Genomic DNA, 16,966 nt, shown 5'->3' with positions numbered 1-16,966 from the left:
GAACCGTGGAGGGAGGAGGCCAAAAAAAAATGTGTTCAGAGAACCTTGTGTTCCGGCAAGGAACACGCGGACACGGACGCGTAGGGCCATTCCGCATGGGAGCACCCCCAGCCTCTAGCAAGCTCCTGCCGCTTTAGGAAACCGCAGTCACCGAGAAAGAGGTGAAGCAGAGCGGCCCGTCTTCCCTAAGAATTTGCTTTGTAAAAACGCCCATTAAAATGGCTGTTATTCTTTCCCAAGTTTAAATTGCAGGTGTCTTTACTCTCCAGGGAAAAAAAATCACTCAGCTCAGAGAGCTTGTAACACTGGAAACCAGTGTCCCTGAAGCCGTGGGGGTGAGGGGGCGACATGGGAGGAAGGCCAGTGTCGGGGCGAGGGGGCAGGCAAGAGAGTTGGCCCCTTTGGTGTGCGGGGGTAATGCTGTTTCTCACCCCAAGGGAGAGCGAAGGAGCCCTCACCTCTTCAGACCTCGCCACACTCTAGATGGAGCCAAGATGAGGGCCTCCGTGCGCATGACCCGGTACCTGGAGTCCTGGGGAGCAGCCAAGCCCTTCGCACACCTGCATCACCGAGACAGCATGACCACAGAGAACGGCAAGATCAGCACCACGGTACGCGCCCCCCGTGCCCCGCGGCGCACAGTGCCGGGCCCAAGCCAGTCCCCCAGCATGAAAGGCAGCCATCTCCTGCCAAAGTAACTTAGGTCTGTGACGAAGCAAGCTTTCCCCGTCTCCTCAGGGAGGCCCTTGCAGACAGCTGTTTGGGTATGAATGAGCGCCAGCTCAAGTTGCTGAGGGTTTGAACCAGCATGATCTTGCATGAGAACTTTATAACCCAGGACCATTTTATTTATTTGTTATTTCACTCAGTTCTTAGCAACCGAATACAGTGGAATTTCTTTCTTTGTTGTTGTTGTGGTGGCATTTCGTTTGTTTGCATTCATGAAGTAGAAAGCCTAGGCATCTTAACCAAGGAGGAAAGGAAAGCGTGATGCCCTTGAGGGTTGAATCAGCTCCAGATTCTTTTCATGGCGGGCTCGTTCAAGTCCTGTCAGCGGCAGTGAATGCTCCGTTGTGTAGCTCCTTACCTACAACACTCCAGCTTCCACCGGCTCACCAAGTGCCAAGGCTCCTTCCAGCAGGGACCCTTTCAGTAAGATGGCTGCAAGGCAGATAGAAAATACAAAGACCCACAGGGGGCCGGAAGAGTAACTACGGTGAAGCACTTAGAATAATCCCAAAAGCACTGTTAGATTTTTAAAACGATCTCTGAGTAAAAATTCATGTATAATGGCGTTAATTGTACTAAGGAGGCAGTTGAGACAAAAAAAGACGGTGGAATGTTACCTAGTCCTCCTCGGCTGATGAGAAGAGACCCATGAGGTTGCCTGTTGAAAGTGAACTCTTCCAATCTCCCGGTGCCCCTGCCTCCCGGCAGCCCACCGTGATGACATCCAAGCCCCCAGACCCACATTCTTGTTTGACTTCATTAGATCTCTCCTCTCAGCTTCCCTGGTGTTTTTTCCCAGCTAAAAAGTAAACTTGGCTTGACAGAAGACCATATCCATTGGTCGACCAGGGAGCCCACCAGGACAGGTCTGGGAGCAGTTGGCCGTCTGTTGGGAAGCACGAGACCATGAGTAGCAAACAAGTAAACAGATACTTCACCGACTGGGTTGTGCCCCAGGAAAGGATGTCTTAAGAAAATCCCAAGGCTTTGTTTAGTACAAGAAGCCCCTACAACTGTTACTCGTCTGGGTCCTGTACTCACTTTGAGAAAGAGGCCAGCATCATTCTTATTAATACGTTCCAAGGTCAAACAGTCTTTGCCAAAGGTCATTTCTCTTCCTTACTGCCCTCCCCGGAACCGTACTGACTCTTGACTGAGCGTTGATGGAGCCGGTGAATAATGCGTTACTTTACCTTATGTAATACGTGCCCTCATTGGCAGCTCACACACTTCCTGTAAGAAGACCCAGAGTCTAGTTATTCTTTAAAAAATACCTTCCCTCTCACCGGGCTACATAGAGCCCCTAATGTGACGCGGGAGATGAAGCGGCGAAGTGTCTTCGGAGCCACTTGGAGCAGCTTCGTTTCAACTTTAAATTCCGCCGCAAATGGATCCAAGTGGATCTTCTGGGGTTTTCTTAAGGACGTTTGGCGGCGTGTCCCCCACTAATAAACCCTGGTCAGCGTCTCTGTCTCTGTCCTTTTTCCGCAGCTGCCCCACTCACCTGTGGGTTTGTTCTTTTCGATCAGGGGAGTCGTGGTTTTACAAACTTAATCGAGGGCGATGGTTTCTTACCAGCCCAACTCAGGGCTGATGCTTGTGGTGCTGTTCGTGTTTTAAGGCACTTTTTCATATTTGTCTGATGCCAGACAGGATGGACCGCTGTGTACCATCACTAACAGTTACTTGCAAGGCCCTTGTTTGAAATCGTATCTGCGAATATCCGAATGTCAGCTTTAAAACAACCCTGGGATTTCCTGCCTCCGGGCTTTAGAGATGACACCAACTTTCTGAGTATCAGCTGAGGGTTTCCTCTTTTTCCCATTTATGATTAAGCTCCTCTTCTCCATGGGGTAATTATTACGTAAATGATGTTTTCCGTAATAAAAGGAAAAATCATGTTATACATGACTATCACTGCCGTGTCATTCTCTGAATTATGTATTTAGAAACTAATAACCTTTTTTGTTTGTCTGTTTTTTGAAATAGGATGTGCCAATGGGTCAGCATAATTTTCAGAACCGCACCTTGAGGTATGGTATTTGTTGTACTTTCTGATTTTTTAAGGCTTTTTTTAAAAATTTTATTTCTGGAAGTGATTATCATCAGTTAGAGTAACTTGGAAGGCCATTTCTTCTAAGAAGAGCAGCTCCTTGTGAAAAGCTCAATAAGATTGTTTTCAGCTTCTAAAAATATAATTATCCATACCATGTTATAGGTTTAAAAGAGGGAAAGGAAAACAACACCAGGTAATAAGCACATTGGAACTTTAAATTGTTATTCCTAAGAATGACTCTTCTTAATATGTGGTAAAAAAAAATTGAATTTTCTTAAAATGAGTATGTTGCTTAAAATTACATTTTGTGTGTGTGTGTGTGTGTGTGGAATCCTAGAGATAAAAGCAAGATACTTCTGGCCTTTCTATAGTGGAAAGGCCTGACAACATGCTCAAAAAAAGAGAAAAGCTTCACACAGTGTCCGCAGGTCCCCTGTCTCCCCCAGCCACAGAATGACCGGCACTAGCCCTTTTTCATGCTCCTCTAGCTCTTGGGCTAGAGTTCGTATTGGCTGGGGAGTGAAGTATTTCTTACTGAAGTCATTAGGACAATTAATGAAAAGCCCAAACGTAAGTCAGCCTTTCTTTTCCCACAGAGAAGTGAGTTTATTCTGTAGAAAATGCATTGTATGCAAGTATAATCAAACACAATTAGATTGTCATTTGCCATATCCTTGCAAATAGTGCACCTTATTCCGGAATCGTCTGTGTGACTTCATTTGTTTTACTGAGCTCAATTCATATTTTGTGTCACATTTGAAATTTTAATATTGAGATATAATACTTAGAGTCCTATGTTATGAGGGGGCCTTGGAAGCATTAAGGGGCACATTAAAGAGAACTTATGCTCACTTAGGAACATGGTGGACCCTGCGAGCTGCCTGGAGAAGGTGTGACTTCTAGCCAGTAAGCCACTAGTGCATCTGCGAGAGCCTGGCCACGGAAATTTCACAGGCGTCTTTTCACTTTATATTCCTCATTTCTTCAGTTCTCCATCTCGTCCTCTCTGAGATCTGCTTTAAGGGTCTATTTACCGAAATCAGCGTGGGGACGCCTTGCAGAGGGCCCATATGATGGGGCCAGTGGCCTTCCGGGCTGAGTGATGTGTGGAAGACAATGAGGATAAGCCATCACCTGGGTCCATACCAGGCATGTGGAAAACCTCACGTCATCCCTACACGTCCCTCCAACGTAGACGCTATGGCACGAGGGGTCGGGAGAATGCCCAGAGGCACACGGCTGGCAGAGGCAAGGCCCGGATTTGTGCGCTGGGCTTGGGACCCCCATTCTGTGCCCCTAAGTGCTCTTCTGTCCTGCTGGCCTTGCTGGGAGCCTCTTCCATATCAGTTCCATGATTCCACAGTCCTCTGATGCTTGGATCACTGGTGGCCCAGGGTCTCGTGGAGAGAGCACCACTTCCAGATCAGCCCTGCTGGGGTGGTCCCCACACGTCCTGGCATCCCCCGTGGCCTGTGTTGTAAAATCTCCGTGAGCCTGCAGCCTGGCTGTTGAGCCCGCGTGCCCTGGGATGGAACATTCTCTGGGATAATCCCGACCTCGTCCCCGCATCCTCAGATATGTAGACCAGGCGTGGGAGCGGGACCGGTCAGGGAAGGGGCTCAGGAGGAAGAATGGGAGGACAGTGGAAAGCAGGTGGCCCAGTGGCAGGAACACGGACAGGACAGCCAGAAACACCTGACGTCCGAGGAGTAAAACCCGAGCTGGCAAATTACGAGTTCGCAGAGATAGATTATCGGCCCTGGGGTGTGCTGTCATTCACCAGAGCAGAGATCGCAAAGTGACAGAGACAAGGAACCTCCGTGTTAGAATTGTTTTCCAGATAGTAAACAGCCGACATGTACTAACACACACGGCCTACTCTGCGCCGCTCACAGAGCTGAGTCCCAGGCGGGCATCGCATGAACTAATCCTACCACAGACTCATGGAGGCAACCTCTGCGTGGCCCCGGGCGTACCTTGGAAGGATTAGGTTTTCCTGGGATCCCCCGGGGACCTGCACTCTTTTTCGGTTGGGCAAGACTTGGTGACAAAGAAAGCCACCAGCTGACGTCCGCAAACGGGAGTTGGCAGAGGGCCGATGCAAAGGACACGAGGGAGCTCCTCGCCTCCAAGTGAGAATGAACCATCCTAGAAGATTGCTAAGTTAACGTGCTTTTTAAAAAAGAAGGGTAAACATGAATGTGCCTGCTTCCGAGGCTTAGAATTTGGCAGGCTCACCCCTCTCCGTTCGGTTGGCTCGTATCTGGAGGTGGATCGCTTGAGAGCATCGTGCTTTTGAACCAGGAACGCCCGGGGCCCGTTTCAAGAATGAAGGAGTTCAGGGCACCAGCCTGCCAGCGGGGACGGGATGATGGGGAGGCCCGGCCGTCTCGCTCGTGATACTCTGAGGAGATTTAATTACAGATAAATGTGACATGGCCGTTCTCGTCTGTATCGAGAGGCTGTTCTGAAGTCAGAACAGTTACTGTCACGTCAGGGTAGAAGGCCTGTCGGGTGGGTAATTGAGAGAAGCCAAGGGCTCGCTTCACACCGGACCAGGTGACTCACAAGGACACAATTGTGTTGCAAGCTGGGCCGGGCCAACTTAATGGGGCTCCTGTGTGCTTTTACTCTCCGCAGCCGATGTACAATTTTTAAAAAATAGGGATTATTTTTAATTTTCTCCTTTATATCATTCTCATGCAAATGGTCAAATTCAGCTTGGGGAGCTCATGCTTTTGGCCTAATTTATTAACAAGGCATCTTTTATTATGTTCTTCTAAGAAGAAGATTATGTTCTTCTAAGAGCAACTGAGTGTCTGCAGGTATATGTGGGGTTTCCCATGACGAGTGCTTTCCAATACCAAGGAAGCTTTAAATGCATACGATGAAGCTTTGAGATGCCTCGGAGAAGACTGTCGTTCTGCAAATTCTTGAAAATTGACCAAGGGAAACACGAACGAGGAGCCACTGTTTATTTTTCAACCGGACCAGGCTTTTGCAGGGGAACTCCGAAGCCAGTGTGCTCTGCCGTAAAGTAAATTTTACAAAGGCAACAGGTCAAGAGCTAATGCATCTCTTCGGACACAAAGTTCTTTTATCACAAACACCGAGAATGTATCTCCAGCTGCTTTTTAACGCCGGGCGTCATTTCAGTCTCAGCAACGACATTGCGAGGCAACACTTCACTGTACCCGTCACCAGCTCTAGTCCCTTCGCTCAGTCCCCAGAGAAGCTGGTTGTTCATAGAGAAAAGGCTGCTTCTCGGCTCTCATTTCCTTCTTTCATTTTTTGTCCAGTGGACAGAACGAAACGGGGGTTTTGGCATCATAGAAAAACGGACTTTGTATTTGCCGTAGTCTCATTCTCTCTCATAATGTCTCCCTTTTCCTACAGAACCAAGTCCCAAAAGAAGAGATTTGAAGAAGAATTAAATGAAAGGATGATTCAAGCAATTGATGGAATTAATGCCCAAAAGTGAGTACCGCGTGACCTTAAATTATCATATACTTTTTTTAAAATTTCAAACCCTGTTATTTGAAAACCGTCTCATGTTTTCCACAAATTTCACCACAAACTGTGATACTTGCCATGACAAATCCATGCTTTTAGAAGCCATTGTTCCGTTCACCTCAATTGTCCTTAAGCATGGCTTTTGGTCATTAGAAAATGTTTCATTCCTGCCTAAGAAAAACTCTCCAACTAGATTACTGAAAAACAGCATGAGATATAAACATAGAGGGAAAAATCATAGCAAAATGTGTTCAGTAAGTGACACTTTGTAGAGATCACTAAGAATGCCACGTGGGAAAATCTGAGTTGTTCCTATGCGATACTCTCTGTTCAAAATGCACTTCTGCCGTGCACAATCCGGGACCGTGGACGCACCTGGGTTCTAGGTCGTTGAAGAAAGGTTGTGAGCATTAGAATCTGAATTCAGGGCAGCAGCGGGAGGAAGAAAGAGTCTTTGGGGGACAAAATATCATTCAGTCTCTGAGCTCGTGAAGTCTGTGAATGTCTCTTCAGTCTGTGAATTGTTATTGTGGTTTTAAATGGTCCAGGAGGTGCAGGGGGGGAACTAAAGAAGGTGTTAACTTTCACAGCCTGGATGGAGATAATGACTACATCCGTTGGCCTGGAATTCTCCTTAGGTCCATGTGTCATGGCTGAACTCCTGGAGGGCAGCAGATAGATGACCGTGTGGTGCCTGGTGCCATTAAGACACTCAGTGAGGGTTTGTTAATTTAAATTGTAGCAAACACATCAGCAGGTCCAAATGAAAGGCCTTAATGAAAACGTTTCCATCCTACGGAAACTAGACTGTTTGATTTTTATCACGAAAGTTGACCGTGAAGAGTAAGAATGATTTTCACTCGAACTCCCTGCTTCCAAAATGATGTTACACGGCTTTGAAAAATATGTACCTTTTCTAGAGTGTTCCTTGTAAGCAGCCATTTTGGACTAGTTACGTGGCTGATGAAAGAATCACACGAGTGTGTGGATGTGGATGTGGTACGTGTGTGTGAGATTGTATACGTGCACAACCAAGTGTCTGGGCTGGGCCAGAAACGCAATTCACATAGGCCGGCAGGTTGAATTAACGTGTCTCTGAGCCCCTTTGCATGCCCCAAATAGAGAAAGCCTTCCACCCGTCATGGAGTGCTCAGGACACACCAGCAGTGCCCAGACAAATGCTCTGCTTTGCTGGGCCCTAAAAGCAATATGGAAATCAACCTCATCTCTGCCCCACTCGAAGCCTCAACATGTCACAACCCGAGAAACCTGCTGACCTGGAGTCTGTTGGCAGCCGAAACCTAGGGGAGAGTCTGAGTGCATGTGGGATGGGTGGAAGCATGTGTTCATTCAGCCAGAGGAAACCACACCCCTACTCCGGGACCCACCAGAATAAGACTCAGCCTCGAAAGAAAGGGAACACCTTGTTCCTGACAAATTAACAGATTACAGTAATTACGGTAATAATAGAAAGCCCGTGCCTGGAGTCAGCCTCAGCACGTCTTCCTGCAGGACCTCTACCTGCTTCAGAGACCTTTGTGTCCACCCTTCAGAGCGTTCCTACCCAAGTGGTCGTTCAAAAACATAATCACTGGCTTGGCTTTATTTCGGCGGAGGTGGCTTTCAGATTCTGTGTGTGCTGGATCGTTCCGTACTCAAATGCCTGTTGCGTGAACACCGTTGTGCTTCTGTGTCGCTTTAGTTTAAGGTAATGTTTAATGCTGGTGTAACCGCTTAGGTTGTCATTTTCCCAACACGTTTCAGAAATGAAAGCGGGAGAGATGTCGTGCTGTACTCAGAAGTCAGAAGGCGAGTTGTTGAAACGGAAGCTACTTGGCATGTTTTCCCTAATTAGCTTCAGTCCTGTTCTGTTCAGCCTAAATCATTCCCTCTCTTGCTCCCGCCTCTGATATCCTTCTGATCTTTGAATTTCATCTGGGGGAGACCATGGGGGATCCAGGCTTGATGCACCATTCTGTTGTGTCCTGCAACAGACACAAAACGGTGTTTCAGATGCGGATTTTCGGGTCTGCGTTCATCTGCTCCCCTCACGGGCATTTTGTGAGTGGGGGCAGCGTGGGCTTGGCATCCAAGACACAGCACAATGTCGCCTCTCAAAGCCCCAAGAGAGAGAAGGGAAATCACCACACACGAGCTCAGGGCAAGGTGCCCGAGATTCAGACTTAGTCCAGGTTGGCGAGGTGAGAAGATCGTGCACCCCAAGATTCAGTATGTGTGATAGACAGAGCGAATGCCCAAGGGCAGGACAGATGGACTGGAGGATCTCAGACCCCAGGGCTGAGCAAGGGTGGGCCTTCCACACGGAGAGTCCACTCATCCACGAATACCACCTTTCCCCAAGGTCCCAGGGCCTGAGCGCACCGTCAAGGCCACGGAAGCGTTTGGGTTCCACACTGCCCAGACAGGTGCACTCGTTCGCTGGGGCCGCCGTAGCAGAAGACCACAGACCGGGGGCTGAACTACAGACCTTTCCCTCTTGCAGTTCTGGAGGCTGGAGGCCAAGATCAGGGTGCCAGCATGGTGGGCTGCTGAAGGCCCTCTCCGTGATTTGCAGAAGTCTTCCTGCTGTGTTCGTAGGTCCCTTGCTTGAGGCTGGGCTTCTGGTGCCTCTCGTCATAAGGACATTCATCTCTTCCCATAGGACCCCACACTTACGGCCCCATTTAACCCTGATTGTCCCCATAGAGGCCCCATATCCAGACACAGCCACGCTGGCAGGTAGGCCTTCAACATACAAATGAGCGGGGGGATACGGACCTTCAGTCTATAACGGTAGGAAAGTGGCTTTCTCTCTATTTTAGCATTCTCTTTGCTGTAAGAACCTACATTCTTCCATTCCAGAATAATTCTGGGTCAGGATGTGGGTGTACTCATTCCCCTCACACAAGTCAGGATCTCACTTAGAATTTCCTTTGTTTGACCTGGGCCTCGCATTAAAAAAGAAAAAAAAAAATCTTGGGATAAATCAGTAGAGTAGAGGATCACTCACTGTGTAATGCAGGAGTGGGGTTGCTTTTCTTCATCCCATCACCATGTGGGTCAAGAATGATGTCAGGACACCGTACGTAACACACATATATTCCCTCCCATCCCTTCCTTCCTCTTCCCTTCTTTGCCTTTCTGTAGTCCCAATTCTCAAAAATATTTGACCAGATCAACCCCCACTAATCTTTCCTATTCCAAATATCCAAATCCTGTTTATAAAAGTCTGAGCTTCCTGCAAATCAGTGAAGGAGACTGATCCATCTTCGAGAAACTATGGATGGTGAAGCCTGTGGGGAGAATGTACTTTCATTCCTTCTGAGGAAAAGGTCAGAAGAACCCCGTGCTCCTGGCTGAGGAAACTCAGTGTTAAGTGTCGTGGGCCCCGGGAAGTGAGGCCTGGTCTCGAGCAGTTCCTGTCTCCCCGCAGGACACAGGTCCCTGATGGCGACCCACACCAGGCACGGGGCTCTGCTGACTGCCGTGGAGATGCTTTTATTTCTACTTCATAAATGTCACTCTTAGTTTATTTCCAGCCGTAGCTTACCCAGGGGCATTTTGAAATTAGATTTTTCTTTCTCGATAAAGGGGAAAAAACCTGTTTTGAATAAGTTACCTGTATACATTATTCATAGTTTAATATTCATAACAAGTACACAGTTCTGAAAATGAATATGGTTAAAATTTATCTCGGATTTTATTTTCTGCTCTTTTTGCTATTCGCCAAACTTTTATTTTTTTCCAGGTTCACCAAACAGGAAAATACCACATTTCTGCAGCTGGTACAGTAATAAGAAATATCAAGATAACTTTACGTCCCTGATACCTAACACTTATTTATAACCTTGAACCAAAAAGTATTTTTATAGCTCTCACTTTAAATGGCCCTCATTCTAGAACACATTATTGACTTCTGTGCCTCTGTCGAAAATGCACTGTCTGTAGTGTGGGGTTGTGGATAGCCCAGCCCATCACAGTGCATGCGTGGCGTGAGGTTCTGGTCATGGGGCCGTCCACGTAGACCTGGAGGACCCTCTCTCAAATGTGCTGTGTTAATTTTGCATTAACTTGTCATCAGCCCCGATGAGAAGCATCAGACCCTGATCCGTATCAGTAGGTTTGGCTGTACTTACCCGTTACAAGGTCAGGTGTATGGTTGACTTGGCTGCCTTTCCTGGATCCTTAAATCCTTACCCCCCAAATAAACCTCATGCAGTCAAGATCCATAGACACCAGTGAGTAGGAAAAGTACCTCATTAAGAAATTCATGTGAATTGGTAAGTGTTTGAACAGATACAACATTTTTTAGAAATCTATATAAAACAATTTTGTCTCACATCCTAATATATATATTAGTATAGTGTGTGTGTATACATATATATGTGTGTGTATGTGTGTGTGTGTGTGTATACAGTCTCCCTGTATATTGATGTATAGGTATAGAAATAGATGTAGCTAGGGGCACCTGGGTGGCTCAGTCAGTTAAGCGTCTGACTTCTGCTCAGGTCATGATCCCGGGGTCCTGGGATGGAGTCCCACATGGGACTCCCTGCTCAGAGGGGAGACTTTCTCTTTCTCCCTCTGCTTCTCCCTCTCTCTCTTTCTATCAAATAAAATCTTGACAAAAAGAAATAAATGTAGATATATGGTTATATGCATTGAAGATATATGCATTTATATACACATATCTAATGCATACACATATATAACTCAGGTTATTTTTTATTATAAAAGTATTTATTTAAGAGAAGTAGGAAACTAGAAATGTAGATTCCTCAGTGTAATGACCCAAACCAGTTGATAATATATTTTGTTGGTATTTATTTCTAGATTTTTTTAATACACAGATTTCAGTTTTTCCCTATTCTCCTTTTTTTAAAATGTTTATAGTGTCACCATAAAATACACCATTGGTTTTTGATGCAGTGCTCCAAGATTCATTGTTTATGCACCACACCCAGTGCTCCATGCAGTAAGTGCCCTCCTGAATACCCACCACCGGGTTCACCCAACCCCCCACTCCCCTCCCCTCCAAAACCCTCAGTTTGTTTCTCAGAGCCCAGAGTCTCTCAGGGTTCATCTCCCCCTCCGATTTCCCCCCTTCGCTTTTCCTTTCCTTCTAATATTCTCCGTATTATTCCTTATGCTCCACAAATAAGTGAAACCGTATGATAATTGACTCCTTCTGCTTGACTTATTTTACTCGGCATAACCTCCTCCAGTCCCATCCATGTTGATACAAAAGTTGCGTATTCATCCTTTCTGATGGCTGAGTAATATTCCATTGTATACATGGACCGTATCTTTATCCATTCATCTGTTGAAGGACATCTCAGTTCATTCCACAATTTGCCTATTGTGGACATAGCTGCTATGAACATTGGGGTACAGGTGGCCCTTCTTTTCACTACATCTGTGTCTTTGGGGTAAATACCCAGTAGTGCAATTGCAGGGTCATAGGGAAGCTCTACTTTTAATTTTTTAAGGAATCTCCACACTGTTCTCCAAAGTGGCTGCACCAGCTTGCATTCCCACCAACAGTGGGAGGGTTTTCCTTTCTCCACATCCTCTCCAACACTTGTTTCCTGTCCTGTTAATTTTGACCATCCAACCTGTGCAAGGACGTATCTCAATGTGGTTTTGATTTTAATTTCCCTGATGGCTAAAGATAATGAACACTTTTTCATGTCTCTGCTAGCCAATTGTATGTCTTCACTGGAGAACTGTCTGTTTATGTGTTCTGCCCATTTTTTGACATGATTATCTGTTTTTTGAGTGTGGAGTTTGAAGCGTTCTTTATAGATCCTGGATATCATCTCTTTGTCTATACTGTCATTTGTGAATATCTTCTCCATTCCATGGGTTGCCTCTTTGTTTTGTTGACTGTTTCCTTTGCTGTGCAGAAGCTTTTATACTCATGAACTTAAGAGTGCGTATCTTTCTATTTCACTCGTCGTTATGTCATCAAACGTGCATGTACTTTGTAACTGGGCGTGGGACTGTTCCAGGCATCACGTACCCGGCCGGCTGGGGCTTACCTCTGGTGCCGCCATTCCACTTGTGAGTGTGTGCGACATTCTAGAGAAGAGTTCTATCCTAAGCTCTTTGTTTATTTCAGCTGCCTTCTTAAAACCAATTTCTGAAAGTCAATTAGTGTGTGAGAATACATACTTTCATGTCATTTTTATTTACTTTTCAACAACTGAGGGAACATGTTTATATTACATGCGAGTGTTTATGTTTGCATCAACATACTACGTTAGTGGTCTGAACTGATTGTTTATTGTGTTGGTATTTTTTCTCATTTTGGAAAATACATTCAAGCAGATTTTTTTACCTTATAGAAATGCAAGGCATGCCAATAGAAATATTTTCAGTAAGTGTGAAAGAAGCAGGATCTTCTCTCCCAGAACTTGGAGGACACTCTAAATGGTTTTGATGCTCTGATGTATTGCTTGCTATAAGCTAAGAAAAATGATGCTTTTCTATGAACCATATTTTTCAGGGGATGAACCTACCATGTGATTTTGGTAAAATATCTGGGACTAAATTTACTGCTGAACCTGAATCCTTTTGATGATTTATTTCCCTTGTTATTTAATTTGAAGACTTTGAATTTCAGTTTGGTTTCCCAACTGGTTTGTAATAGATAATTTCCCAAGGAGGGCCACATGTGAATACCAACATTATATGTACACATCCTATTTTAGTCCTAGAGTGCATACTTAGTAATTTGGTATTATGAATTTTTAAAAAAAAGTCTTCAATTTTGGGTGATTTACACTAACAAAAGAAGAATGCATGTGGTTTTTTTTTTTTTTTTTTTTTGGAAGTTTCAGATCATTGGTTGGAAGTTTGGTTTTATGATGTCTGTCTTTTTTTATTTCCAGGCAGTGGCTGAAGTCTGAAGACATTCAGAGGATCTCGCTCCTATTCTACAATAAAATACTAGAGAAAGAAGTAAGCTACATTTTCCCTCAATCTTTTTTTCGGAAGTGTAAATTTTTAAAAATCGGAGTGTCTGGCTGGCCAATCACCCTGCTCGGCACTCTTGGTGGACATAGCCTTTGCAGCAGCTCTGAGGTCTGGGGCTAGGGGGAGGGGACGGGAGCTCATAACTGGTTCTCTCGATGACCTTTTTTCTTAGAAAAAGCTCTTGAAAGAAAATAAAATCCTTCAAGAAATCAAGGAAAAAGGGATAAAGTTGCAGTTTGTTACCAAAATCACTTTAATTTTTTAACAAAGGCAGGAGTTACATTCGGCCTGTGTTTGGGAGGATTAGAAACCCCAGACTTCTAAGTGTTATTGCACACAAACACTTGCACACTGTGACTTGTGAATAAGAGGTCGGGCAAGGGCACACAAAGAAACAGACATCGGGCTCGACATGCTGAACGTGGACTTGCTAAAATGAATTAAGTGCTTATTGTCCAAAAAGGAACCACGCTTCTAGGTCAGTTTTATCACATTTGCCTTTTTGTGTGGGTGGATCTAGAAAAAGGAATAAAGCAGAGATCATTTTTTATCATCCACCTCTATAGTTACAGGCTTAGTTTGAACAAAAGCTACTATACTAATGGCAGAAGTTGTAGCACTGGTTTTAAAATGCTCTTAAGAAAACTCATTGTTCCACGGATTCTGAATAGAATATCCAGACTCCACTCAGGCTGGATTTCACAGTTGTACCCAGACTGTCTTGGGCGTTAGCGGTCAGTGAGATCAACTGTCTGCCTCTACATCAAGATGCTGACTACAGACAGTTTACCAACATTTGATATAACTCATCGTTATTACTGACCAGTTTATCTTCAAATAACTTTAACAGATACTGAGGGTTACTTAATTGTTTAAATGTGAAATGATTCCTGCTTGGTAGAAATCCATTTCCTTTATTAATACCGCAAGGAAATTCCAATTCATACCTTGACAGAAAGCCCAGAAGAAGGTAAAAGATGCAAGTGCAGCGGAATGCACAGAACAGAATTGCATCATGGAACAGAACCGCATTTCTGCTGTTACGTAAACGTAGCTTCTTCACCAGCACGCACGTATCCTGGCCATCAAGCCTCAAAATTCACCAAAAAAATATTCAAGTAAACAGAAGCTGGTCATTTTAAAACACACCTTTTGCTGACCGTCTCCTGGTATTACATATTTGTAGGGCCAACTTTGAGGCACATTTTAGACAGCTTTGGGATTTAAGCTCGCTTTCTGCCCACCTGTCCCCAGCCTGCTCTTCTGGTGGCCTCAGCCGGTCCAGACACGCCCACAGAACGGTCAGAGACCTGGAACAGAGCCACTGGCCTTCTCCGTCTTCCAAATTTCCTTTCTGCCTCCAAGTAGCATTGAGATGAATAATAACAGAAAAGACTAAAATAAATAAATAAAATGAGGAAATTGCATTTCCAAAATACTCTTCAGAAGTAAACTAAATTAGCCACCTGCTTTCCCCACCTGGCTGTGGACCTCAGAGCCACAAGGGGACCAAGGGCACAGGCACGGATCATGCCGGGACTGTCCCTTCACTCACTCGTCCCTCTGGTCCGGTGCGCTCTCTCCTCGCTGGAGTGATCCAGTGGACTTGAAATGGGTTTCGGAACAGTTAGCCTCTTAAAAATCATGGTTTGGGAAGAAACTCCTCCGTAGTCCATGTGGAGGGAGGAAGCGCTCACTGCTCGAGGCGAGCAGCCATTGTCTTTAGCTCGTTTTGTGCCACTTTTGTCACTTGCAACTGTGACGCATGCGGAAGTGCGGGCAGGCTGCCGGCTGGCTGTTTCGGGGCTCCTCTCGGAGGGCAGCACTCACGCTTTCCTTCTTGTCCCCTCAGTACCGAGCCACCGCCCTGCCGGCGTTTAAGTACTACGTGACCTGCGCGTGTCTCATTTTCTTCTGCATCTTCATCGTGCAGATCCTAGTATTACCGAAGTAAGTACCTACGCTTCCCAGTGGGACTCGCCCGTGTATCACTCTGCGGGAGCCCAGGTATACTGAAGGGTGGGAGAGAACACAGATTAACAAACAGAAGGGGTCATATCACAGGGGAGGGCCGGTCCGTTCGGTATCTGTGAAGTTAAGTGACCCCTGTGTTCATGCTTGGTTACAATAATACTGCATTTTCAATGTGGACATATTGATTCATCTTATAGGGCTTTTTAAAAAATAAATTTAGGGGCACCTGGGTGGCTCAGTGGGTTAAAGCCTCTGCGTTTGGCTCAGGTCATGATCTCAGGGTCCTAGGATGGAGCCCCACATCGGGCTCTCTGCTCAGGGAGAAGCCTGCTTCCCTTCCTCTCTCTCCCTGCCTCTCTGCCTACTTGTGACCTCTCTCTCTCTCTGTCAAATAAATAAATAATCTTTAGGAAAAAAAGGAATCTTCTTACTTGATTTTTTTTTTATTACTCTGGTGCCCGGTAGAAGAAATGAAGCCCAAAACCTACCCAGGAAGAGCAAAATCTCTAGATTTTTTTTTTCCTAATAAGCAGATAATGTTATTATGTATTGAAAAGACAAAACCTTCATTAATTTTTTTTAAGAATTTATTTATTTACTTGACAGAGAGAGACAGCACGAGCCCAAGCAGTCGAGCGGCAGGGAGAGGGAGAGGGAGAAGTAGGCTCCCCGCTGAGCAGGGAGCCCAACATGGGGCTCAATCCAGGACCCTGGAATCATGACCCGAGTTGAAGGCAGTTGCTTAACTGACTGAGCTTAACTGACTGAGCCACCCAGGTGACCCCTTCTTTAGTTTTTGACGTAGTGTTCCACGGTTCATTCTTTGTGTATAACAGCCAGCACTCATCGCAGTACATGCCCTGCTTAATACCTGTTACCAGCCTAACCCACCCCCCTACATCAAAAACTAATGAAGTACTGTATGGTCACTAACATAACATAATAAAATAAAATTTAGAAAAAGAAAGGACAAAGCCTGCTCTGGGTTTTTCCATATGCAGCCATCCCTTCTGATTCCACCTCCCTGAAGCCCACTCTCTGCCACCTTTCTGGTTAGAAGCGGTCACTGCGTAGCTCACCTGGATCCAGGAGGGAGACACTGAGGAAGCCAGACTGCACAGTTGCACAGTTCGGGGCGGACTCCTCGTCCCATCTCTGGGTGAAAATCCAGTCACCCTGGGATTGCTAGCTTGCCTTTCTCTCAGAGCTTCTTCATGAACGCCATAGAAGTCCACCGACTTTCCTTAAAGTAATGGGTTCTTTCTCATTCTATAGTCTAAGAGAAAAGAAAACCAAACTCTTTGTCTTTTTTCAATAATTGGGGATATAGAAAGAGACTTCCAAGACAAATCTTTGCATTTATCAATGCTCTGTAAAGGCCAAAGCAACCATTTTCAGGCTGGCAGGATCAGGCTGTGTTCGCATTTAACGTCAGCAGCATCTGGGGACAGCTGGAATTGCCGAGGCTGGGCAGCATTTTGTCTCATGAAGATACTGAGCCAACTAGAGAGAAAGGGTCTGCCTTTCCCCTCCGCGCTCCAAAGGACGTCCTTCTGAGCGAGAAGCAGCACAAAGGCATTTGTAGAAGTAACAAGTCACAGTATAACTCACACATGTTCACTCCCAAGCTCTCTGCCCCCTTTTAGAGGAGGTTCCCAGTGAAATTCCTCTTCCCCCCGTAAATTTGCACTGAAACACGTGGGCCAAAGGAGTTCT

General features: G+C 45.7%; 1 protein-coding gene across 2 annotated transcripts in view; it reads left to right on the top strand.

Moving 5' to 3' along the window:
- ADCY2 (adenylate cyclase 2) overlaps window positions 1-16,966 on the top strand; it is a 407,413-nt gene that overhangs the window by 296,078 nt on the left and 94,369 nt on the right. For both annotated transcript variants that reach the window (XM_046000686.1, XM_046000685.1), the window contains exons 10-14: window positions 438-611; window positions 2,719-2,762; window positions 6,182-6,262; window positions 13,192-13,261; window positions 15,129-15,226. In XM_046000686.1, coding sequence (XP_045856642.1) covers window positions 438-611; window positions 2,719-2,762; window positions 6,182-6,262; window positions 13,192-13,261; window positions 15,129-15,226 — 467 coding nt within the window. The remainder of the gene's footprint in view (window positions 1-437; window positions 612-2,718; window positions 2,763-6,181; window positions 6,263-13,191; window positions 13,262-15,128; window positions 15,227-16,966) is intronic.

This window comes from Meles meles, chromosome 3 (assembly GCF_922984935.1).
Source record: "Meles meles chromosome 3, mMelMel3.1 paternal haplotype, whole genome shotgun sequence".
In the NCBI taxonomy this organism is placed as follows: domain Eukaryota; kingdom Metazoa; phylum Chordata; class Mammalia; order Carnivora; family Mustelidae; genus Meles; species Meles meles.
The sequence above is the reverse complement of the archived record's forward strand: the minus strand, read 5'-3'. Positions and strand labels throughout refer to the sequence as shown.